A 23759-nucleotide genomic window follows, 5' to 3' on the forward strand; every position below is an offset into this window, starting at 1 on the left:
GTCATCCAATTAGACACTGGACCCAGGCTGGCCCATTCACCCAAGCTTAAGGTCTGTCTTGGTAGATCCAGGCAACAGAGTGATTCTTGTGTACTTAGTGAATACTTGGTCTAGGCATTTGCTCACTTAATAACTCAAACAAGCCCACTTAGAATCTCTTGGTGAGTTGGCTAATGGAAGAATTCTCTGCTGAAGCTAATCTGTAAAATTGAAATAGTCGCCTACAGCATTAAATATAATGGATACATCACAGATAACCATAGACATGTGCCATCAGCTAAGTAACAGAATAACAGTCCCTCTTTATTTCGTCTCAGTAACAGCATTCAAGATAGTCTAAGCTCAGCAAGCTACAGAAAATCACACATAACAACAAACAACAGCATCACACCTAAATGGAATCAGAAACACGGTAATCAAAATCGGAAATTTAAAAATGAGACAACTTAAAAACAAACAAACAAACAAACAAAAACAAAAAAACTAAATATTTAGTGAGCTCGAAGACAGGTTCTTTGAATTTACCCCATTAGAGTCACAAAAGAGAAAACGAAGAAAGTTTTTCCAACCTTATGGTCCCATATATACAGGACACCCTAAGTGAACCAAAGTACAAATTATGGAACTCTGAGAACAGAAAAATGGAGGAAACAGAAACCTTAAATAAATGAAAGAAAACTCCCTAAATGTGGAAAGAGAACCAGGAAGACCGAAGACCTACACATAAACATAACCAGGACAAGTTTTCATAAGTAAATGAAGAAATTGAAAGCAAGAAAACAAGTCATTTCATTCAAAGGAACTCTCCACGAAGCTATCAGCAAAACTGAGTAAGAGAGGAAGAAAGGATTGAAAGATCCATATATAACCAGGAAGCAACATGACAGTAGCAAATCTTTACTTAATAAAGTATTTAATTAAAGGCATGGAGTGCATGTTTGGATAAATTAAAATAAGCTCTAAATTCATTCTGTTTTTAAGAGACCCATCTTAATTATGAGGATAACATTTGGCTGAAAGTGATATAGGAAAAAACATTCTATGCAGTAGTAGCATGGCTGTATGTTGAAAAAATAGAATTTTAGTCTTAAAAAAACTATTAAGGAGACAGAGAAGATCATTGCATAATAATTGTGTCAATTTTTCAAGAAGATAAAATATATATTCCCACCACTGAAATAGAAATAAAGACTAGTCTAATAATGACAAGGGACTGTAGTAGTTTGGATAACATTTTAAACTAAATTAACCTAACAACATATAGAATATTCCATTCATCAGCAGCAGAGTATTTCCCAAATGCAAAGGCTATATACTAAATATCTAAAAAAAAAATCTGCATAAAGTTTTATTGTTTTGTTGTTATTAGTTTGTTGAAATAGGTTTGTTGCAGTTAAGTATCAATAATTGGGTGAAATTGAAGTAAAATTTAAACTTCAATTAAAATAGATATACTACTAGAAGAGTGCTAAGAGACTCCTGTGAATTGTTACATTGTAACAAATCAGATAATCGAGAAGAAACTGGAAAACTTCTAGAAACCTAAACCACCATGACTATTATGAAGAAATACAAAATGTAAACAGCATCAATGAATACAGAATTTGAATAAATATCAGATTTTTTTCAACAGCACCAAGGATCTTATGGAATCACTGGTGACCATATCAATCTTTAGGCAGTAATACCACACTGTTAAATCCTTCCAAAGAGTAGGAGATGGTGAAATAGTTTCAAGTTCATTTCAAACTCATATGAGACCAGCATTACTCTGATACCACAGGCAGACAAGGAAACCATGAGAAAACAAACCAGGGTCCTTGATGAACACAGATGCAAAAATAATCGGTGAAACAGTAGCAAAAAATTTAACCGCACATTAAAAGGATTGTATCAATAGTAGGCTGAGTTTATCTCTGAGATGCAAAATGATTCAGCATAAAAGCAAATAAATACATGTGACACTCCACATGAATAGAATGGAGGCTGGAAATTATGATTGTCTCATTAGATGCAGATAAATCATTTTAAAAATTGAGTGTCCATTTATGATATGAACTCAATAAATTAGATATAGAAAGGATGTTCTTCACACAATGACCTTATTTTGATAACCCACAGATTAATGTTAAAAATCTAAAAGCTACCCTTTAACATCAGAAATAAGGCTAGGATATCTACTCTGGTCACTTCTTTTAATATGGTATTGGAAATCTAAGTCAAAGCAAGGTCAAGTAAAGGGAAAAATTTTCAAATTAGAAAGGAAGAACAATTCTCATATGTAAATGTGTGTGAGAGAGGGGGGGAGAGATATGCATACATACATACATGCATGCATACATACATTCATACATTCATACATACATACATACATACATACATACTGAAAGACACAAAAAGGCAGAGACAGAGAGACAGATACTGGACTTCTATGTAAAGAGCCTTGAAAACCTGGTAAGTGAATTCAGAAAGTAACGCAGACAGGCAGCATCCAGAAATGAGTAGCATTTCTATATACTGATAATGAAACTATCTTCATTTACAACAACATGAGATTTAACATAATTAAGGACAAGCTTAACAAAGAGGCGAAAGGTTTGCACACCAAAAACTCAAAACGTTGATGAAAGGGTTTGAAGAAAAACTATGTGGAAAATCTCTCATATTCTTGGACTAGCAAATAATATTCAGATGCCCACACTGTCTGCAGTTATCTATAGAGGCAATGCAATTCCTGTTAAATTCCAAATTTACATCCAAGGTCTGAAAACTTAATACTGAAATACCCACGCTATCTGCAATGACCTACAGAGTCAACACAAGTCTCACCAAAATCGTAAATTTACGTCCATACTCTGAAAAATTAATATTAAAATGCCAACACTATCTTTATTATTTAGAGTCAATACAAGTCCTGCCAAAATACCAAAGGCAATTTTCATGGAAGGAGAAATTCCTAAAGTCTAAGAAAGACCATGAAAGACCATGAATAGACAAAACAGCCTTGGTCTTAAGAGCCAAAATGGCAGACTACCTTATTTTGAGATATAATACTAATGTGTAGTAACCAAAATGGAAATCTAATACTATAAATAGGTGTGAGGATCAGTTGATGGAATATGGTGCCTGGCAGTAAACCAATACATGTATCACCAATAGAGTGAATAGCTAACCAGAAACCTTAGGATAGAGCTAAAAATCCATTCTTAGGAGAAATTCATAAGTATGAATGTTTGGATTAAAACATCAAGATAACCTCAAGTAAATAATCCAGTGATGCACCTTAAGAGCTTAGAAAAACAATACAAACTCAAAGAGCAGGAAATATCAAGAAACAATGATATGCTGGAAACTAAATGAACGAAAGAAGGGACCAGCTGAAAAACCCTTAGCCGAACTAACAAAAGGGAAGCAAGAAGGAAGACCGAAATTAATAACAACAGAGGTGAAAGGGGAAAACTGTAGATATAAAGATATCTCAGGAATGACATCATATTCCAAACAACTGGATAATGCAGAGGGAATATATGGATTCCTAGACACCTGTGATCTACCAAAGTTAAATTAAGGAGAAACAAACATATTAAACAGAACCATAAGAACAATGGAATTGAAGCAGTAAAAGGTCTCCCAGCAAAAGTACAGGACGAGGTGGATTCACTGCAGAATTCTACCAAACCGTTAAGGGAGAGCTAATGGCAGTGTTACATAAGATAGAAAGGGACAGAACACAATCAAATTCATCCACAAAGCTAAATGTGCTCACAGAAACAGCAACATGAGGAAGGAAACTGTATTATCTGTTTCCCTAATACACAAAGACATACAATTTCTCAAAAAAAAAAAATCAGGTTAGATGACTTCAAGAACACATTAAAATTACATCAAGACCTAACTGGTTTCATTTCAGAAAAGCAAGTTTGGTTGAATGCATGGTAATTGATATATATAGCATTGTCTGTAAGACTGTATTTATATCCTTAAGAAGGGAAATCACATGATTATTTTAATTAATGCAGGAAAATCCATTTTAATTTTCCTTCATGATAAAGGTATGGATGAAATAGAAAGAACCTACCTTAACAGAGCAAAGATTATACATTTCAAAACCATAGGTAATACACTGACTATGGAAGAAACCACTGGTCTTATTAAATATAGAATAAGACCTCAGTGTCTACTCTTTTAACTTTCACTCATTAGACTGTTCTGAATCTTAGCTAGGGCAATAATACAAAGAGTTAGAGGGATAGAGATAGGGAAGGAAGAGATGAAGTTACTCCTATATGTGGATATCATTTTATACTTAAAAGGTCCTAAAACTTCCACCAGAAACTATTACAACTGATACATATTTTTAGCAAACTAATAGAGTACAAAATCAATGTTGAAAATCCAGAAGCTTTCCTGCATACCAGAAATCAGAGCCATGCCTGCCAAAAACCAGAAATCAGAAAAATCAAATTTATAAGATTTTTTTTATAACTTTCAAAATAAACTTAAAAAAATCTTGAAGTGGAAGACCTCCAAATGAAAAGTTGGAACACTGAAGAAAGAATTTGAAGACATTGGAAAATGGCTAACTCTCCCATGCTCATATGTTAGCAGAATTAGTGTTGTGAAAACAATTATATTAACCCAAAATAATCTGCCCTTTAATAGCTTAATGTCAGTCTTCATTGAATTATAAAAAGCATCGTAAATCCATATGGAAACACAAGACCCTGAACAGCAAAAACTATTCTTATGCAAAAGAGCAGTGCTGGAGGTGTCACAATACCTCGTCTCAAATTATATTACAGAAATGTAATAACTAAAGCAAGACAGCACAGGCACAAACACAGATGCATAGACCAGTAAAATAGAAGACACACACTCATGCAGGTACTACCATCAAGCCTCTTCTACAAAGGGTAGTGGGAAAACTAGATTTTCACACGTAGAAGAATGAAACTAGGTCCACATTTCTCATCCAGAAGAAAAATCAGTTTAAAAAAAGGGATCAAAGACCTTAGTGTGAGAAACCTTTAAACTGCTGGAGAGAAACAGGTATGAAATTAAAGAATCTCCAAAGATCAATTCTAGCTCAGTTCCTCCATGTCCTGAGCCAAAGTGGATGCTGTCTTTGGCAACAGAATCTTACTTTCAAGTGCTAATAGACAACAGCAGGCAACAGAAACAACCTGTGTTGTTTATAAAGAAGGCTTTGCATGCCTGGTACTAGGGTTTTTGTTGGAGAGTATATGGTTTTGAGGGGAAGGGCCTATCCACCTAAGTGGTGTAACTTTATTTAAATTATTTATGTATGCATATATATATATATATATATATATATATATATATTCTTTATAGTGTATGTTTTTAATTAAACAGAAAATGCTTATCCTTAAGGTTCTTTATCCTGCTTCCTCTCTTTCTCTCGGGTTGCCTTCCCCTCTCCCCCTCACCTCCCAGTTAAGAGTTCTCCTGTTTTCCCAATGTCTCCCTTCATAGAATTTCTGCCATACTGTGTCCCTTTTCAAGGCTCCCCTCACCATGATCCTTTGCTGCATTCCCTGTTTCTGTGGCAATACATGTCACCTAAATAAGACCACACAATGACAATAACAGTTGACATGCCAGTATGGATGGGAGAATTTCATAAGTCCCAGATGAAGGCAATTGATGACTCCTAAGAGAAGGAAAATCAGTCTTCTCTAGGGATGATCCCCCTTGCAGGTTACTCAAGTGGTCAGTCCCAAACACACAACACTGAATAGACTCAGTAGGTTGTGTGTGTGTGTGTGTGTGTGTGTGTGTGTGTAACAATAATAAAGAAGTCATGAATTTTAGAGGGAGTGGGGGGGTATGAGAGGAGTAGTGTGAAGGGAGTGGGGTGAAATGACGTAAATATAATACTCCTGCATGAAATTCTTTTAAAAAATATTAAAAAGTTCTTTAAAATAAAAGATACAGAGATAGGCCAGAATGTTCTAGAAAGGCTCCAGTGACAGTGGAAATAATCCTGACAAGTGGGATTATATGAAACATATGTAGATAGCGAAGGAAGTGATAACCAGAGTGAAGAGAGAGCTTGCAAAATGGGACAATCCAGCTACCCCTCAGACACAGGACCAATGCCTAGAATATATGAAACTAAACACAAGCCTGCAAAGACACTACCTTTTTCTTCATTGTGTCACCATGGAGTACTCTTTCTCCTGTGTGCTAATGTATGGGAAGGTTAATGGGAAACCTCTGAGTGTCTTGTAAGGGCACTAACCTCATTTACAAAGGCTCTCCCCCAGGGCCTGATCTGTAGAGGGCAATAGGTCCATGTGCTCACAGGTTAGCATTTGGGAAACCAGAAATGAGAGACAAGCAGGGTTGTTCCTTCAAAGGAAGAGATGCATGACCTGCTTTCTTCCCAGAAGGCTGGGAATGGACATGGTTAATAGCCCGGTGATCCCTGCGCTATTTATATGACCAGGTCATAGTTGGCTCCCAAACTCTTATGTTTATCTTGGTTATCCTCCCTATACTCTTAACTTGAACGTTGTTTCTCAGACAATAGAACCAATCTTTATAGGAGACGTCATATATTCTTTACAAATGGGAGCAGAGGTGCTTAATATCTTGATGATCTCTACACTCTATGTATGACCAAGACTATACCAGATCCTCCCCAAGACCTTGTAACGGTGAATTAGTTAACTGCTTTGGCTCCTGGCCAGTCATATGTGCACTGCACCGGCCCAATAGCTCTCTGGATTCAAAAATGAAAGATACTCACAGCAGCTAATTTTGTCATGTCTTGATTAGCTCAGTGACTGAGCACTTCTAAACCTCCTGCAGACAGCACATTCTCCCCTCCCGCATTCCTGACTTAACACCTATTAAATCTATATTTTATCTTGTTGCCCTGGCTTCTTCTGGGTGATCCCCTTATCTTTGCTGCCCAAGACACTTCTGTGTAGCCATTCTGGGGGCCGCTTTCCTTCTTGTACCTACATTTCGGCCATTACTCCCTCCTGTTCCTTCTCGGTGTGGTCTTTCCAACCTCTTCTGGCAGAGATTCTTTCTTTCACCTCCCTGTGTTTCTTCTCCTGGGAACCTAGAAGTCCCGGGCCTCTCTCTGCCCAGCCATTGGCTGTTAGCTCTGTAACGATCAATCAAAAACCAACTGGGGACAGGGACGTTCAGCATCTGAGCACACAGATTGCAGATTCTTGATTTGGGGACTGAACCAAGACAAAACACTAGAACCAATTCCCAACAAGACTTAAAGTGTCAGCAGGGCGGTGGTGGTGCATGCCTTTAATTCCAGCACTTGGGAGGCAGAGGCAGGCAGATTTCTGAGTTTGAGGCCAGCCTGGTCTACAGAGTGAGTTCCAGGACAGCCAGGGCTCCACAGAGAAGCCCTATCTCGGAAAAACAAAAACAAAAACAAAAAACAAACAAACAAAAAAACAAGACTTAAGGTGTCACCTGTCAATCTATAAAGCCCATCTTTATGAAAGAGGTCACATGTACTTTGAAAAGAGTTTCAATAAATCATGTCTTAAGTTTTGTTGTATACATGGGATTGAGTTAATTATGACAAGGAAACATTAGTTTACAAAATTGTCCTGCACTTATGTATGCCTTAAATAAACTGCCCAGTTTCAGGCTTTCAAAGTTTGAACCAACACCTGCTACTGAGTCATGCTGACTCAGAATTCTTTCTGTTGGCCAGGGTGTTTGCAGAAACTCTGACACTGATTCCCTCTCGAAGGTAATCCTCCTAATCTCAGAACAGTGGTGTTTAGAATTTCAGCATAAATTTGGTGTGACATAAACACATTTAGTTTAGAGGGAACAGATTAAAAGATAGAAGTACAAAAGAATTATAATCCTTCCTGAAGTTCATTAATACTATTTATGAACCTGAAAATGAATGTCAGGTGTAGTTAGAACAGTTAAATTTTATATGCTCGTAGTGGTTTTGGATATTCGTTTTTACTTTATGTGTCTTTGCCCACATGCATGGCCCTGTAGCGTGTGTGTGCAGTGCCTGTGGAGGCTACAGAGGGTGAGTTCTTCTCTGGAACAGGAGTTACAGTCAGTTCTGAGCTACCATGTGTGTACTGGGAACTGAACCTGATCCTTCTTCTGCAAGAGCAATGGGCTTTCTTAACTGCTCAGCCATCTTAGCAGCCTCCAGTTTTGAACCTTCGTGTACCATACATTTCTTCAGTTTAGTGTTTCTTACTGGCTTTTTAATGTTATATGTAGCATTTTGTTTCCCACAGACATGAAGCCATTATCATCTCAGGAACTGAAATGGCCAAACAGATCCAGAAAGAAATACAGCAAGGTGTGGAATCATGGATTGCTCTTGGGAACAGGAGGCCTCATCTAAGTATCATTTTAGTGGGAGATAACCCAGCAAGCCACACCTATGTCAGGAATAAGATAAAAGCTGCTTCCGCTGTAGGTAGGTATGTGTGTCAACTGTAATTGTCACTAAATGTTTCTGTTATCACATGTACTGGCTGGTTTTGTATGTTAACTTGACACAAGCTGGAATTTATCACAAAGAAAGGAGCCCCTCTCGAGGAAATGTCTCCATGAGATCCAGCTGTAAGGCATTTTCTCAACTAGTAATCAAAGGGGGAGGGCCCAATTGTGGGTGGTGCCATCCCTGTGCTGGGAGCCCTGGGTTCTATAAGAAAGCAAGCTGAGCAAGTCAGGGGAAGCAAGCCAGTAAGCAGCACCCTCCATGGCTTCTTCATCAGCTCTCGACTCCAAGTTCCTGCCCTGTGTGAGTTCCTGTCCTGATTTTCTTTGATCAAAAACAGCAATGTGGAAGCGTAAGCTGAATAAACCCTTTTCTCCCTATCTTGTTTCTTGGTCATGATATTTTGTGAAGGAATAGAACCCCTAACTAAGACATCACATAAGGTTGTATAACTACGAGTGACAGTTATCCAATAAGCACCATTCACATAACATGGATCGTTTTTATTATTAGAGATATTCAATTACTCAAATACTAAAGTGTAGGTGAATTTTTTACTGTTTTCAGGTTTCTTGTAGAATTTTTTCAGTACGATTTCATATTTTATGGGCAAGGCACTGGGGCTCTTTGCATTTAGAGAGCCTGTATGTCTATTACGTTTGCTTTAGCTGAATCCTAAACTTCACTGATTTCCTGTCTCCTTGACTTCTTCAAGTCTACTAAGAGGGGGTTTCACAAATCAGCTCAAGCTGTTACCTGGAGCAGTAGCCAAACAACGCATAAGAATCAGGAGAAAATTGTTGTACAGCAGAAAAGTACCTCCTCTGGTGATTAGAATATAGATGTTGCAAAAGGGCTTTCCTTCCAGTGGGACAGGCACAGAGGAGTTCAGCACGCACTAGAGAAGACTCCTTTAATGAAAGCTACAGGTATCTAAGTGACTTTCTCTGCTTGGTTTTCCTCCAGGCATCTGCAGCGAGCTCATCGTGAAGCCCAAGAATGTTTCCCAGGAGGAGCTTTTGGATATCACTGATCAACTGAACATGGACGGCAGAGTCAGCGGCATATTAGTTCAGCTACCACTTCCGGGTATACCATGCTCTTCTGTATATCTGGGCGGGGCAGGAGAAAGGGCGCATGGTGACACTGGGACAATTTATAAAACATGTTCAGAAGCAGACTGGCTGTTTTCTTAGTGCCAAAGTAATAGCTCACAGTTTCTCAATGATTTACACTTACGAGATGAAAAACTGTGAATGGACAATTTTGGCATGTGCGAGACATACCTGTCTGTACAGCAGGGCACAGCCGCAGCAGACTGCAAGCTGAAGGCAGGAGGTGATCCTAACAAAACAGTGGGGCAAATCAGCAATTCTTTTGTGTCTCTTAAACATATTGGTCAAGTATTAAAAACTATCTTATTATGGTTTGAAGATACATAAGGAAATAAAAAGTAGTATGACTAATATTTATTTACTATATTATCTTTTGAAGCATTAGACACAAGAATTAAAGTGTCTGGCTGTTTGTTTGTATGTTTGTTTGTTTGTTTTAAATAAAACCACATCGGGAGTGGTTGCTTGATGTACAACTGAGGTGGAGAAAACATCTTTTCAGTGGCACTATGAAGTGGCATCTGACATTCCTTCCTGAGCAGTTGATCTTTTACAAATGCATTTAATTAACATCACAGGTATTGCTGAGAGTGCCTTACTGTGAGGTTTTAGCAGACGATGCTTCCTTTGGGATTCTGTCTTGCTTTCATCATGACTCCTTCCTTTATCTCCTGACCCTGGCCTTCACTCAGTTCCCTGATGTATAGCTACAGCTCAGCACAGGTTGCAGTGTTAGCATTACAGCCGGTTTGCATGTCTCCATTTACACTCATATTGGATTGTGTTTATGTGACTCCTTATTCTGTCGTATGCCAGGGTTTACAGCGAAGTTCCTCCTTTGCTTCACACAGGCATAGGTGTCCTTTGCTTCCCCTTGTTGCCCACTGTTTTCCTGACCTACTTACCTCATTAATACATCTTGTTTCTTTGTCTTTCATATTTCTAGGCTAATCCCCTCGGTCTATTCTAGATCTGCATAATGTCATGTGGTTGTAAGTCTGTGTTCACATAGAATGGGGACACGTTCCGTCTATGTTTTCACCGAATAATAAACATTCAATGCTCAGTCAGGTATTTCAAAGAAATACAAGATTGGCAAATGGTCAACAAACTTGACTGTTACATGATTCTTGAGCTTAAGAGCCAACAGTATTTACATAGTCATAGTTAGCATAACACAAGAGCTGAAATTCAAATGGCACTGTTGGAGGGCTGATATTATTTCACTAGGTTCTGAAATTCATTTGTGTTTAAACTATGCAAGAGTACTGGTGAAGTATAGGGTATAATGTCTGTTCAATTTTAAATTACCTAATAGATAAACTCTTATCTGATATGATGAAAGCAATGCTACATAATGCCATTACGAGTTAATATTTAAATTGATGGATTGCATTAATGATTTAAGTTATACAAATACATAGTGTCTCAATATATACTGGAGATTTTGTTCTGTTTTAAATCTTAACTTCTTCTTGTTATAAGAACAGCTCTACTATAGCATCACTTTAAAACAGTGGTTCTCAACCTGTGGGTCAAGACCCCCTCAGGGCCACATAGTAGATATCCTATATATCAGAATTTACATCAACAATTCATAACATCAGCAAAATCACAGTTATGAAGTAGCAACAAAATAATTTTATAGTTGGGGGTCACCATAAAATGAAGAAATGTGTTAAAGGGATGAAGCATTAGGAAGCTTGAGAATCACTGCTTTAAAACATCACCAAATCGGAAAGGACCTTAGACGCTATCAGAGCTTCCCACTGAGAAGAACACTCTTGCAGAGAACTCTGAAGACACATCCTGGTGAAACTGATGTCGGGGATGTATGTCCTTCTTTTAAAACTAGGAAAGAACTAAATACATAGGATACTCTAGTTTATGCTGCAGGGAAACGAGATTCGATGATGATTAGTTTATTGACATTATTTTAATGTCAGTTTATTGACATTAAAAATCTGTCTAAAGTATTTGGCTGCACTTGACAATTGCTTAGCTAATGCAAAAATAGAGGGAAGTCTGAGTTAAGTTACAAGCCATCACCTCAGAGTTTGCTTCATTTGGAAGTTTCCACACTTGCATTACAGTGTTAGTTTTAAAAGTGCCGTGCTGCTGACAGCAATCTACCAGTTCAACAGTATCCTTCTCAAAACTCCAATGGCACTTCCCAAAGAAACAAAAAGTGGTCCTAAAATTCATCATGGAGCCACAGAAATCCCAAATAACCAAAGCAAGGCCAAGCAGCTGGTCTGTACTAATATTTCTTGCTGTGACACCCCCAAGCAACCACAAGAATAGTGAGAATATATCACATTTAAAACTGATTTACAGTAAGAAGTCAACAGCAGAGTGTGAGACGACATTGCGGAGTTGGAGAAAATGTGAACTGTGAACATCTAATAATAGGTTAATAATTCAAAATAAAGACATATTCATATACATAAACAGTCTTCCTAAGCATGTGTAAAGGACCTGCATGCAAAGCAAACCACATCCCCAGACAGTATTGAACTAATATGTGAGGTTCGAAACATGTCAGACTAGGCCAAGCCTGGCTAAACAGTGAGGTCAAGGCCAGACCAAGCTACATAGTGAGATCAAGGCCAGCCCAGGCTACATGAGACCATGTCGTAAACACAGAAACAAACAAACAACAAACATTTCAAACCCACAGAAACACTCTGTAGAATGGTGTTTATAAGGGGTTGTGGACTGGGGAGTGTGTATAAGTATTAGCCAAGGAACTTAATACTTGTTTAGATAAGACAAATAACTTCCAGAGAGCTATTGAACAACATCATGTGATAGCGAATAACATATTACCACAAAGCGGGTCTAAATATTCTTACTACACAAAAAGAAGTATAGAATGTGATCATTACATTCAGTATACATATGGCAGAACATCATACTACATGCTACAAGTGTGTATATATATATATATATATATATATATATATATATATATATATAAATTTAAACATGTTTTGGAGTTATTTTTCAGACTACTATACTTCCTTTGTAAGAGTTTCTGATTACCTTATATTTAGTTTGTTCTAACAAAATCAAATACATATTCACATGTTGCCTTTGTGACGTTTATTTGGTGACGTGGTTACTAATAGCCAGTAGATGGCGCTGGTTACCTATCTGTTGTACAGACAAACTGCTTGAGTCTTGTGTTCTCCAAATAAGAAACAGGTAAGAGGCCCCCAGTAAATGTAAGGGAGGTTTGAGAGAAGGTACTTTTCTATATACGAAGCCATTAATATATACACAAAATACCAGTGGTCAGCATCCACTGAGCTAAGTCTTTGTTGTATGAAGATTTTATATTTATTACTCTAGTTTGAATCTTTACAATAATCCTGTGAGAGTAGAGCTACTATTGTGTGTGTTCGGTGACAGATTAAGTTCCTTCCCTCTAATTAGCTGGATTTAGTCCAGGGAGACTGATTCCCCATGCTAATATATTAACCACAGTTAACACATTTCCAGATATCAGTATAAGCTAGTGAACACTGTGTTTGAATTGTATGTACTCATGTTATACATTCTGAGAGACAGCGATGTTGAGAAAATACATTTTATAATAAAATTGTCTGGGATTGTGTCATGACCCTGCCATTAACTAACGTGGTACTAGTCACCCCTCTGCTTCAATCTCTCCATCGGGAAAGTAAAGACATTTCCTGATCCATATGAACATTAAATAAAATAATCAGCATAAAGGATAACTTGCCAGAAATTATTAATTTAAAATTCTGATTTATTTCATGTGTAGAAACATCAGTCTGATGTTCTCACCCACTATTAAATCTTTTAGATTTCGGTTTTCAGAAATGTAACCAAAAGAATAAGAGGTGCAGGAACCAGGGTGAAGTCTAAAGCAAGTTGGAACAGGAATTTGGCTATTTGGGGACCAATATGAACATTGTGGCATGAGTGGCCTGGCTCAGTTAGCTAAGTATCTGCTGTGTAAATGTGACCATTTGTTTGGGTCCCTGGCACCTGTGTGAAAACCTGTGCGAGGTGGTGCTTGCCTGTAAAGCTGGCACTGGGTATGCAGAGGTGGGAGGGTTCCTGCAGCTTGTTCATTGGCTTATCTTGCCAAATCTGTGCGCTCCTGTTCACTGAGACTCCAGTTCAAAAGGTCAGGAGGGGAGTGAGACACCTAAGGTTAACCTCTGGCTTACACATATATGCACACACACATACATACACACACATACATGCACACACACACACAAACACACCTGATCACACACTCATGCATACATGTATACAAACATACATACACACACATGCTCTCACACACTCATGCACACATGCACACTCACAGGAACACACACAATACACTAAAAATAAATACCCACAAAAGTAAATTATTATGTCATTAGCTGTGAATTACTGTTAATTCAATTTGAGATTCATTTCAAAGAAAAAAAAAACAATATTTCTAGAAGAAATTTTTGCTTCAAATAATTTGGACATGATTTTTATAGTCCCATCCTCACAGTGTTGTTTGTCTACTTTAAAACTTTTGTAAGTACCCTTTTTTATGATAATGACAACAAAAAAGGCCTACCGCTGTCCTGTAAGTGGAGTGTTCTACCACTCGATGGCAGCACTGAGCAAGCACCGTTTATTTAACTACTTTATGGGGATCCTACAATAAATCACTGATACCATTGATGTCTTTGAGGGATTGGTTGGTCTCTGTAACCACTAACATCTCTGTCCTTCATATCCAGGTGGAAAAACGTCCTAAGAGGGTGATTTTTCTGTCCAAGTTCATGGACATATCTGTTTTAAGACTTCTCAAAACAAACAAACAAAACCTTCAAATTCAGGAAGTTAATAAAAACAGCTTTTTCACCCCCACCTTTTGCTTTTTTTTATCATTTGTTTTTTGGGTCTATTTGCCTTGAAAAACTATTTTTATGGCGCATATTTCTTTTTTAAAAAGAATATATATATATCTCACTAAGTGGACTCAGCAGGTTTCATTTACACACACACACACACACACACGTAATAATAACAATTACAGTAAAAGAGCCCTTACACATGAGAGGAGCAGGCCTGGGTTTAAGAGAGGTTGGAGGGAGGAGAAGGTGGCTGATATAAAAACAGCACACAAGAAATTTTAAAAATAATAATTTAATTTAAAAATTAAAATATGTGTATGTATAGACTCTGTCTCTAGTCCTCTGTATTATTAATTTAATCTGTAAAATACTCTGGCTAGACAAGTTAGGGGAGAGGGATAGTTAAGGACAATTTGAGTCTAAATTACTGTTCCTAAGACCTTTCCTTGGCACACAAGGTCCCCGGAGCAGCATTTCTTCCTGGCTACTGCAGGTTTAAATTTTATTAGGGAAGAAATACTTCTCTGAGTCTCTTATAGATTATATACTGCTTTGAAGGTAGTAATGTATGTTTGACGGAAATTGCTGTAAACAGTGCTTCAGAAACAGAGGACTTAAGAAAACATGACTTTTCCCAACCTCTTCAGAGGAATGTGGTCTTGTTCGACGCCCATATACACTTCAGCTCACACCAGGGAATCATAGAGAATCAGATAAAGCTAAGCTTAGAAAGCTTCATAGGCTGCATAGGCTCTAACCCAGGCATCTGCATAGTAAGTCCCCAGAATCCTGAGCAGTCTCTGTGTCTGTAAGAGACACAGATGAATGGAGAAAGAGATCCACGTCTTCAATGACCTGGAGCAGTGGTTCTCAATCTGCGGGGTGCTACCCTGTGATCTCGTAAGACCATCGGAAAATGCAAATATTTACATTACAGTTCATAACAGTAGCAAAATTACAGTTACAAAGTAGCAATGAAAATAATGTTATGGTTGGGGGTCACCACAACGTGAAGGAATGTATTAAAGGGTCACAGCGTTTGGAAGATTGAGAACCAGTGGCCTAGGGGACCCCGCCCACTCCATTTCCAACCTTCACAATAGTCTCAAATTCGGGTGGAGTAGCTTCGTGAGGTTAGACTTGTTTCCCATTCCTTTTCTGCCCCTCACTTCTGAATGATGAAACAATTATGGATGATATTTGGGCAAGCAGATACGTGATAAGTATTATCTGTCTTGCTTTTTTTAAATGTAGCACCCAGAGAATATTTATTGACACTATAGTTAAGCTGTTTGGCCAAATATTTATGTCACTAGAATGTAAATTTCATAGGACAAGAATTTTGTCTGTTGGTTCACTTACATATCCTTACCCCACCTCAATGCCCAATGGACACATGAAATACATTCAAATATTAGTTGAGTGAATAAATGAATGAATTTCAAAAACCTTACATATATGCCAAGGATGTGAACTTTATCCCACTAGCATAAAGCTTTGCCTGCAATTTTTTTTTGATTTTTCAAGGATGGAAAAAGATATTTCACCTTAAATTGAATATAGTAGTGTCGAGTGTTAAAAACTGTAAACACACCTCCCAGTACATTTCAGAATCTAATGAAAGTCTTGTAGCGTTAAGATTAAAATTGCAGTGAATTTATAAGTCATTCTGGGAAAATTGACATATTACTGAGTTTTTTAAGATATGAGCATAGTCTAACATGTTTCCTTGACAACTGACAGTAGGCTCTCATAGTTCTTATAGGAGTTGCTTTAGAAAAGTTCATTCCTAAAAATGTTGCTGTCTGTAAGATAGTTACAATTAAATAGTAGCTTAGAGACAATTTTGTCTTCTGATGGTTGCAGCTGCTGTACAGAAATGCAGCTGCCCTTTGAGTACTGACTTTGTGCTGTGTGTTCTTGCTAAAGGGACCTTGTGAGTTCTTCTCATTATCTTATACGTTACTTTGATGTCAGAACAAACAGCTGAGTCACTTACGAGGAATTTTGCTACTTCCTTTGTGACGTTCACATCTCTTATGTTTCCTTATCATAACAAACCAAGACCTCTGATCAAACCACAAATAGAATTGGTGGGAATGGACACCTTTCTCTTGTGGTCTTCAAGGACTAAGGTCTGCATTTTCCTATTAACTCTGCTGTCTGAGGGCTTGTAAAAAAAATCTGTGCCAGACTGACGCCTCAGCTTTGGATTTTGTTTGGTGTTCCATACCTGTAACCCTGTTTCCTCTTCAGTCCTTGTTGCTAGGGGTAAGCCAAAGATTTTAGCAGAATTTATGCACTACATATGGTTATTCTCTGTGGCTTTCTCTCTTACCCCATGTAATCTTTGGAGTTTAAAGTTTTAACAGAAGTCTATTAGTAGAAATATCTTGTGGTGGAGAAAAGTGGATTCAATCCCCTTGAATCTGCAAACATGTTGGGGCAAAGACTTCTACCTACTTGCTGTTGGATTCTCATAGAAGTGTTCAATTCTAGACAATTCACCAGTCCAGCTGCCAAAAGGCCTTGGTAACCCACACTCTAGATATAGACAGTCTCTTGAGTGGAATCATAAGTGATCCAGCTGTACACCCCCATTTCCTGTTCTCCAGCTTCCACATAAGCATACCTTTTAAAGGAGACCACTTGTATTGACTTTTCAGACCATGTGGATGAGAGAATTATATGTAATGGGATTGCTCCAGAAAAAGATGTTGACGGATTTCACATTATCAATATCGGAAGACTGTGCCTTGACCAGCATTCAATGATCCCTGCTACTGCCAGTGCCGTTTGGGAAATCATCAAAAGAGCAGGTTGGTAACCTGGGTCTGTGGGAAACCAGTATCATCTGCAGATGAGCACCAGGGCCTTGACTGGGTAGAGCTACCTCTGTCCACACGCGACTGAAGTGATGAGCATAAACTAAAGTCTATAAAAACGTTGTACATTTATCAATAGCACAGGACAGGACCACATAAGAGAAAACGAACAGCATGTGCCAGGTGATCGGCAGCTACACTTGTAGCTTTCAGTGACCAAACCGTTGGATGTGGCCGGGTCTTCCTACTTTTAAAGATTTGTTTATTTATTTTATTTATATTTTCTGAGTACACTGGAGCTGTCTTCAGACACACCAGAAGAGGGCGTCAGATCCCATTACTGATGGTTGTGAGCCACCATGTGGTGGCTGGGAATTGAACTCAGCGCCTCTGGAGAAGCAGTAGGTGCTCTAAACCACTGAGCAATCTCTACAGCCCATCCTCCTACTTTTAAATCACGCGTCTTGATGACAGTCTTTTCAAACTGGAGGGCATTTTCTTACTAAGATAAGCTTATATAGGACCCCTGTCCATTGACTGTAGTTCTTAATAAAAGCATGTAGGCCTTGACTATATTAGACTCAACATGGCTGGCAGGTACACTCATGGAGCTCAGTGGCTTTGCATAAAACACCTTTCCGTTTCTAACCCTCTGATTTCTAGCTGATCTACAAACTCCAAGAGAAAGCAGATTCTAGAATCACACACTAGCTCATCAAAGATGGGACGTTAACTCAGTACTGTACTGCTTCTTTTGGTGAAGTAAAGTGTGTGAACCTTCCACTCTTATCCGCGTCTCGCTGGAAGTCTGACTGCCGTTTGTGCTTAGTACTATTGTATGAACTTCTAGTCTTATTATCAGTTAATGTATTTTAAGACTGTACACTTCATGAGAAACTTGGTTTTTAAAAGGACTCTAATGACAGCTTGAGAACTTTTGTGGTTTTTAAATGAGGACATAATGAGAGAGGAAGCGGCAAATCCAAGAAACATTAAAAGAAATATTTATAAATAATCCAGTGAGGGCATACTATAGACGGGGCATGAAATCCACACCTAATTAGAAGGTTTTACAAAATGCTTCAGTTGGCTTTTCACATACTTAGTTCACTCCTTATTAGTCACGCATTTAAACAGACTGTATTTTTTAAAGGAATTGAAACATTTGGGAAAAACGTGGTCGTGGCAGGACGATCCAAGAATGTGGGCATGCCGATCGCCATGCTGCTGCACACGGATGGAGAGCACGAGCGTCCTGGAGGTGAGCGTGGGTTTCTGCGGCTCATCTAGCCACAGTGTGAAAGCCTGGAACACCAGAGGGATTGCTGATGTAGGTGTTACTCCCTACTGATGTGATAAAACACCAAGACCAAAGGCCATGGAAGAGCTCATTTCAGGCTTCAGAGGGGTAGAGGTCACCATGGTGGAGGGGAGGTAGCGCGTGGCTGGAGCAGCTGCTGAGAGTTCACATCTCTAACACTAAGCAGGAGGTGGAAAACACTGAGGGGGCAGGCTTTTGAAACCCCCAAACCTGGTGACCTACATCCTTCACAGGCCACACCCCCTAGTCATTCCCAAGAGTCCCACCAGAGGCCAAATATTCAAATGTACCAGCCTATCAGAGCTAGCCTTATTCACACCATTGCTGCTGAAAATATGGGACCCCTTTGCTCCATTTCTTTCACTTTTGTTTCTTTTTCATTTGTTTGTTTCTTCCTTTCTGTTTCTTTCTTTGTTTCTTTTTCATTTTTTCTTTATTCTTTCATTTTTACTTATTATGCCTATAAAAATAAAAAAAAGTATCAATACAGACATTAAGAAGGGATAGTGACATAAAAGTCACTGTTTCAGAAAATTCTCAAAGTTAGAAGTGAAATATTTGTATTTTTTTTTTTTGGAGACTTGATTTCATGTGATTTTTTTTTTTTTAGAAACTATCTTAGGAGAGGATGATTTTATTGAAACAGACACATGGAAGAATGCTTGGCTGAGAACAGATACGTGGTAGATTTATGGAAGTTGCCTGTAAAAAGGGCAAGTGACGTTTTGCTAGAGTGGACACTTGTGAGAACGAACACATGATGTTTTGGAAAGGGTATAAATATAAACCAACAGACAGTGGATGGCTCTGTGTGGCATTGGTTTGCCTTGACAATTTTTGTTGGTCTTTGTTGGGTTTTGTTGATGCTGGTCTTCACTGACAATGCTGTGACATTGGTTCACTTGTCATTTTTGTTGACTTTGTTTGTTGTGATTTTGTAGAGAGAAACACACCAAAGAACTTTTCATGATGTTTTGGTGGCTTCTTCCAGCTTCTGTACAGACTTGGGCAATTGGCATAGCCTTGTGTTGGTTTTATTGTTTATTTATTTGTTTGTTTGTTTTGTTTGCTGAATCAAATTGTCATTGCTAATTCATAAATGGCATTTGTGAGTGGATCCGGCTACCACTGCTGATTTGTGTGAACTGAACTGCTAATATTCTGACTACAAAGATTAAAATTGCCCCGAAGAACTAATTTTAAACAGGTCCATATCCTGCTAGGGCCTATTAACATTTCTTTTTCACTACCTCTGATGTATGGTAGGCTAGAAGGGAGGTTAACACATTTAAGAACACTTATTAAAACAGGTTTAAAAAATAGATAAACCTACAGTTGAGTGTTAAGTACTAAAATGGTTTAGTACATCACAACACCACTGATTAGTTAGTTCCCTTAATAGAAAAGGAACCTGGGACTTAGGGCTCATAGCTGATTATCTGTGTTAGACAACTAAGTATTGTGCTGTAGTAATAGTGACAACTCACCACAAAAGCCCAGGGTGACTTCAAGACATGAAGGTGTTTGAGAACATGCATTGCATTCTCTGGGGCCTGCTGGCTCACCACACTCCTTGGACCTTGGTGTTTTCAGCTGTCTTAGACCTGGACCTGAGCTGATCCACAATGAGGACTGGTGACCACGTAGAAAGATTATTTTGCAAAGGACAAGAGGCTTTGCTCACAATTTGCCTGAGCTAATGCTGGGGCAGGGGACAGGAGGTTACTCAAACCAAGTTCATGGTTTCCATAGAAGCATTGATAGTCTGTATGTGCCCGTGATGTCCACTGGGACCCTGGCTGATTATCCTTCCTGTTTAGGACATTTTGCCTAATCTTCATACAGTAAGCACTTAACTGGCTTCCTTAATTACAAAAAGAGGTGCATACTTTTTTTAAAAAATGCTCACACATGTATACTACCATACATGAGTATAGTTAAATACCCACACATGTAGACATAATACCATATATAGGTGTAGTTAAGTGCCTACAGATATATCCACTATCATACAAAGGTATATAGAGGTTTTTTTTAAAGTATTATTAATCATGTTGAATTTTAGTTTCCTCATATCAGTTTCTTGGCAAGTCTTTTTTAGTGTCTTGACTATCAAAATTCACAGGAAGAGATTTTTAAAACACAAAGCCCCATGGAAAAATAAACACAATGTTGACTTATGTAAAACAGTAGATAGGTGTGACAGCATATGACTATTGTCCTAACACTCAGGAAGCAGAGGCAGGGTCAGCCTGTGAATTCAAGGTCAGCCTAGACTACAAAGTGAGTTCTAGGCCAGTCTGAGGTACTTAGTGAGATAGTGTCTCAAAAAAAAAAAGTAATGAATAATTAGGATGAGCAGGTGGCCTTTGAATATTGTTTCCTGTTTCTGTTTTAAAATCTATGATAGGAAGCTAATACATGTGTGTGGATCATAGTAAGTCAGGGCTTGGTAGTGACTCCAGGCAGTTGTCCCAGCACCCACCTTCCAAAGTTTCCTTCCTGCTGGCTCACTCTTTCCTTCTAGCTCATTTTACTGTCTGCCTTCTCCTAGGTGTAGAGTGTTGGTGACAGTGGGTGTCATATAATATTCTTATGTTAAGGAAGGTAAGACGAGAAGGAATTTTAAAAGGACATACTATTTTTCATGAAAACTTTGATCTAAAGACAACCAGCAAGTTTTTCTTTACTTTCAATCCTTTGTTTTCTCGTCTCATCAATAGCATACCAAGCAGCATTCCGAGCCCCTTGTTCTGAAAAGCACTTTCTCATAAACTGTCTAGCCAGTTTTCAGTGGTTCCGGTACATAGGATTACTATTCCTATTTTACAGATGAAGAAATGAGCTTGTAAGGCCCTGGTGGATTCTGAGGAAGTGGAGGTCCCAGGACTGGGAGCTAGAGATGAGTAGCCACTGTGGTTAGGAACACTGGTCAGCAATAGACACATTGCCTAACCTATGACCTTCATCAACCAGTTCCCCTTAGAGACTGTCACTGTTCTTGTCTGTAAGAAATGCATAGCGTTGATAGCATAGTTACTGTGAAAAGTAAATGGAGAAGTTTTATTCAATAAATCACTAGCTATAATGGGTTTGAGATGTTAGTGCCTGGCACACAGTGAATTAGATAAGTTGCCACGTGTAGCCGTAACAGGTCTTGTCTCAATTAGTTCTAAGTTAAGAACCTATAACCCACCATTCATGTGGTTACAAGACAAGCCCAAAGGTCACTGGTGTTTTCTTCTTTGGCTTTAATTTGAAATTTAGTTTCTTTTCCTGCTGAGCTTTATTTTTTGATTTTTAAAAAAATATTTAGTTTGTTTTGTAAGAATTTGAACAAATTCAGCTTATGAAGGTTTACAAAGCCATAATTAGAAATCTGATACCATAATATTCCAATATTACTTGACAACATGCTTTTTCTTGTAGGGTTCAGTATGTTATATGCTAATTTCTTGTCATATTTCAATTATGAATTATTTACAAACTACCTTAGAAAACCAATCCACTTTTAGTTCAATTTAAAGCTACAAAATACTATTAATATATACTACAAACATTACCTTATGTATTGTGGCATATGTAATTATTTATAGATACATACATATGTAGTAAAATATCGAAATAAACATAAATTGATGGTGGTAGTTGTTTGGTTTTTTAGCAGATCAGGAGCCAAGGAAAGACACAGAAATCACACCAAACAGCAGATCTTATGAGGGGGAGGGGTGAAAGGCTGCTTTGGAGTGAGGACGGGAGAGAGGGAGAGACAGAGACAGAGACAGAGACAGACCAGCGAGAGACAGAGAGACAAAGACATAGAGAGATAAGAGAGAAAGAGAGAGAAAAAGAGAGAAAGACAGAGGCAGAGAGAGAGAGAGAGAGAGAGAGAGAGAGAGAGAGAGAGAGAGAGCAGAAAGAGACAGATAAACAGAGACCAGAGAAAGGCACACAGAGAGACAGAGCAGGCTGTGACAGAGTGGACATTTTAAAGAGGACATGACTCACGGCAACAGTGGAAATGTTGTGTTTTTGCAGCTAGTGATGACATGGCTGCCGGCGCTGAAGGTGGGTTTCCGGCAGACCTGCTTCCTAACTGTAATGATTTTTGAGAAGAGAACTATGGAGTTAAAACCTATTACTTTAAAAACATTTTATATTTTGGTCAATGAAATTTCTTCACTTTAATGAGTGCTAAAAAAAATGGAAGACATTTGAAATTGGTTATAATCTACATTTTACAAAGTTAAATTTACAAAGTTAAATTTATCTTTATTATAGTGGTATCTCGCAGTCACTATAATTACTGTATCTGAAAGGTAAAAAAAAATAGTAAAAATATTATTGAAGGTTTGCTACATGGGTGGTGTTTAATTAATAGACATTTAATAGGAGCATTGTGACATATATTATTAGCATAATGAACAAGTAAGCGAGTGCTTACTGATATTTGGAGTCTGGGAAAGTTAGTGTTTTGGATGTCTTCCCCTGGCAGAGCAGTAATTAGATGCATTGTTAGCTAATGGGGATAATGAAGATGGATTAACTGCAAATTTATATCTATAGAACTTGTTCTAATGACACAATGTTGAGCATTTAGCACACACTGTGTATTGTTTTACCAAAAGAGACTGAGATGCCTAATAATTCAAATTAATCTCAAAGACAAAAATAATTTCACTTAAAAAAACCATAGTCGCGTAGTTTAATACATTTCTGTTCTTGGCTCCCTTTAAGTTTTGACATTAAGAGCACAAAGCTGGGATACATTGTAAGAAAAAAAGCTCTTTTCGTTTACTTGGGGATTGAAATATTCAAGAGTGAGAATGTACTTAAATTTCTAAGTACAAAGGTGGAACTGTGTGTGGGAGGGGAGTGGAAGGCGTGTGTGGAGGGAGGAGAGGCGCTGCAGTTGGAGTGCTGTGGTCATGATGTATTGTATGGGAGACCGAGAGACAGACTAGTAGATAAAAAGATTAAAAACAGGAAAGAAAGAAGGAAAAGAAAGGAAGGAAGAAAACAGAAAGAAAGAATGAACAAAAGAAAGAAGGGAAGAAAGGAAGGAAGGAAGGAAAGAAGGAAGGAAGGAAGGGAAGGAGGGAGGGAGGAAGGGAGGAAGGGAGGGAGGGAGGGAGGGAGAGA

General features: G+C 38.2%; 1 protein-coding gene across 1 annotated transcript in view; it reads left to right on the top strand.

The window, feature by feature from the left end:
* The window catches only part of Mthfd2l (methylenetetrahydrofolate dehydrogenase (NADP+ dependent) 2 like), an 88003-nt gene that overhangs the window by 9418 nt on the left and 54826 nt on the right, over window positions 1-23759 (top strand). Inside the window, exons 2-5 of the mRNA XM_028752652.1 lie at window positions 8271-8455; window positions 9446-9568; window positions 17138-17290; window positions 18450-18557. Coding sequence (XP_028608485.1) covers window positions 8271-8455; window positions 9446-9568; window positions 17138-17290; window positions 18450-18557 — 569 coding nt within the window. The remainder of the gene's footprint in view (window positions 1-8270; window positions 8456-9445; window positions 9569-17137; window positions 17291-18449; window positions 18558-23759) is intronic.

This window comes from Grammomys surdaster, unplaced genomic scaffold (genome assembly GCF_004785775.1).
Source record: "Grammomys surdaster isolate TR1022 unplaced genomic scaffold, NIH_TR_1.0 125928, whole genome shotgun sequence".
NCBI lineage: Eukaryota > Metazoa > Chordata > Mammalia > Rodentia > Muridae > Grammomys > Grammomys surdaster.